The sequence below is a fragment of the Dipodomys ordii genome, unplaced genomic scaffold, assembly GCF_000151885.1.
Source record: "Dipodomys ordii isolate 6190 unplaced genomic scaffold, Dord_2.0 Scaffold117, whole genome shotgun sequence".
Taxonomy (NCBI): Eukaryota; Metazoa; Chordata; class Mammalia; order Rodentia; family Heteromyidae; genus Dipodomys; species Dipodomys ordii.
The window spans coordinates 5,292,046-5,293,764 of NW_012267333.1; the positions used below are offsets into that span (position 1 = coordinate 5,292,046).

General features: G+C 37.1%; 1 protein-coding gene across 1 annotated transcript in view; it reads left to right on the forward strand.

The window, feature by feature from the left end:
* Nucleotides 1-841: 841 nt before the first annotated feature.
* The window catches only part of LOC105995376 (olfactory receptor 5W2-like), a 2,927-nt gene continuing 2,049 nt past the window's right edge, over nt 842-1,719 (forward strand). The window contains exon 1 of the mRNA XM_013029079.1: nt 842-1,719. Within this exon, the coding sequence (XP_012884533.1) occupies nt 842-1,719 (878 nt within the window).

Genomic DNA, 1,719 nt, shown 5'->3' on the forward strand with positions numbered 1-1,719 from the left:
AGAGTTCAGGCCCACAACCGGACCCAAAAAAAATTTATTGTCCTCTCATTTAAAAATGTTTAATGTAAGACTATTTAAAATTGATTTTGATGCAAATATGTAATAAATAAAAACCTTTATTGTGTTTCTTTATAGCATTTGTGTTTGGTCAGAAAAAAGAAAAAACATCCTTGGGCACAAAACAACTTCTACAAAGAGGTAATGATTATTGTCAAATAATGTAGCAATTTTCAAAGAAAGTTGATAAAACTCATTTCAACCTGCATCAAATATTAAAGAAGACAAATAAAAATAAGAGGTCTGAGTAACTATTATCTTTAATAGTCAGTGATGGACTATATACTTCTAAAATAATACAAAGTTTTTTTTTAAATGATTATGATGTTTTGATAAAATCATACAATCCTTTGGGTGTCATGACAAACACCCTGACACATAGCAATACAGAATACTATTATATAGCCTTGACCTTTTCTATTTGTGTTTATTTCATATTAGTTTGAAGCTTACCTAAAACTTCAGTTTACCCAAGTCTACATAAGTCACTCAGATTAGGGAATTTGCAAAAGATAAGAAATCTAAACAATCAGTTACTCCATAATCGCAGGAGGTCTCAATCAAAGTTTCTCGACTGCTGCCTGGGAAATTTATTATTTAAAAAATGCTTAAGTGGAGAGCAATGTTTATTCAAATGTCATACAGATGAGTAATCATTAATAAAAATGACAAGACACAACATGTACTCTGGTTACAGACACAGTTTTATTTTGGTAGACATGAAAAATATAAACCTATTACTTTCTCAATCATTCTCTCAGAAGTGTAGGCAAGATAAAGAACAATGGACAAAGGAAATTGTTCCACACTGACTGACTTCATTCTAATGGGAATTTCCAATAAGCCTGAGGTGAAAATGATTCTGTTTGTTGTGTTTTTACTTGTTTACATCATCAATCTTCTTGGAAACCTCGGGATGATCACTTTAATCCAAGTGGACTCCCAGCTTCACACACCCATGTACTTCTTCCTCAGCCACCTCTCTTTCTGTGACCTCTGCTACTCAACAGCCATTGGGCCCAAGATGCTGGTGGACATATTTGGCAAGAACAAATCAATTCCTTTCCTTGGCTGTGTTCTGCAGTTCTTTATTGGCTGTACCTTTGTAGATTCTGAGTGCATGCTCCTGGCAGTGATGGCCTTTGATCGGTACAAAGCCATCAGCAACCCCCTGCTCTATGCAGTGAATATGTCCAGTAGGGTGTGTACCTTACTCTTGGCTGTAGTTTACCTGGTGGGAGTGGCAGATGCCCTGATACATACTACCTTAACATTCCACTTGTGCTTCTGTGGGTCCAATGAGATCGACCATTTCTTTTGTGATATCCCTCCCATCTTAGTACTGTCTTGTTCAGATACACAAGTCAATGAGTTAGCAATATTCATCATTTTTGGTTTCATTGAATTGAGCACCATCTCAGGAGTCCTCATCTCTTACTGTTACATCATCTTATCTGTGATCAAGATCCGCTCTGCTGAGGGCAGGTTCAAAGCTTTCTCCACCTGTGCTTCCCACTTAACAGCAGTGGCGATTTTCCAGGGAACTGTGCTCTTCATGTATTTCCGGCCGAGTTCTTCCTACTCCCTAGATCAAGACAAAATGACCTCTTTGTTTTACACCCTTGTGATACCCATGCTGAACCCTCTGATTTACAGCCTAAG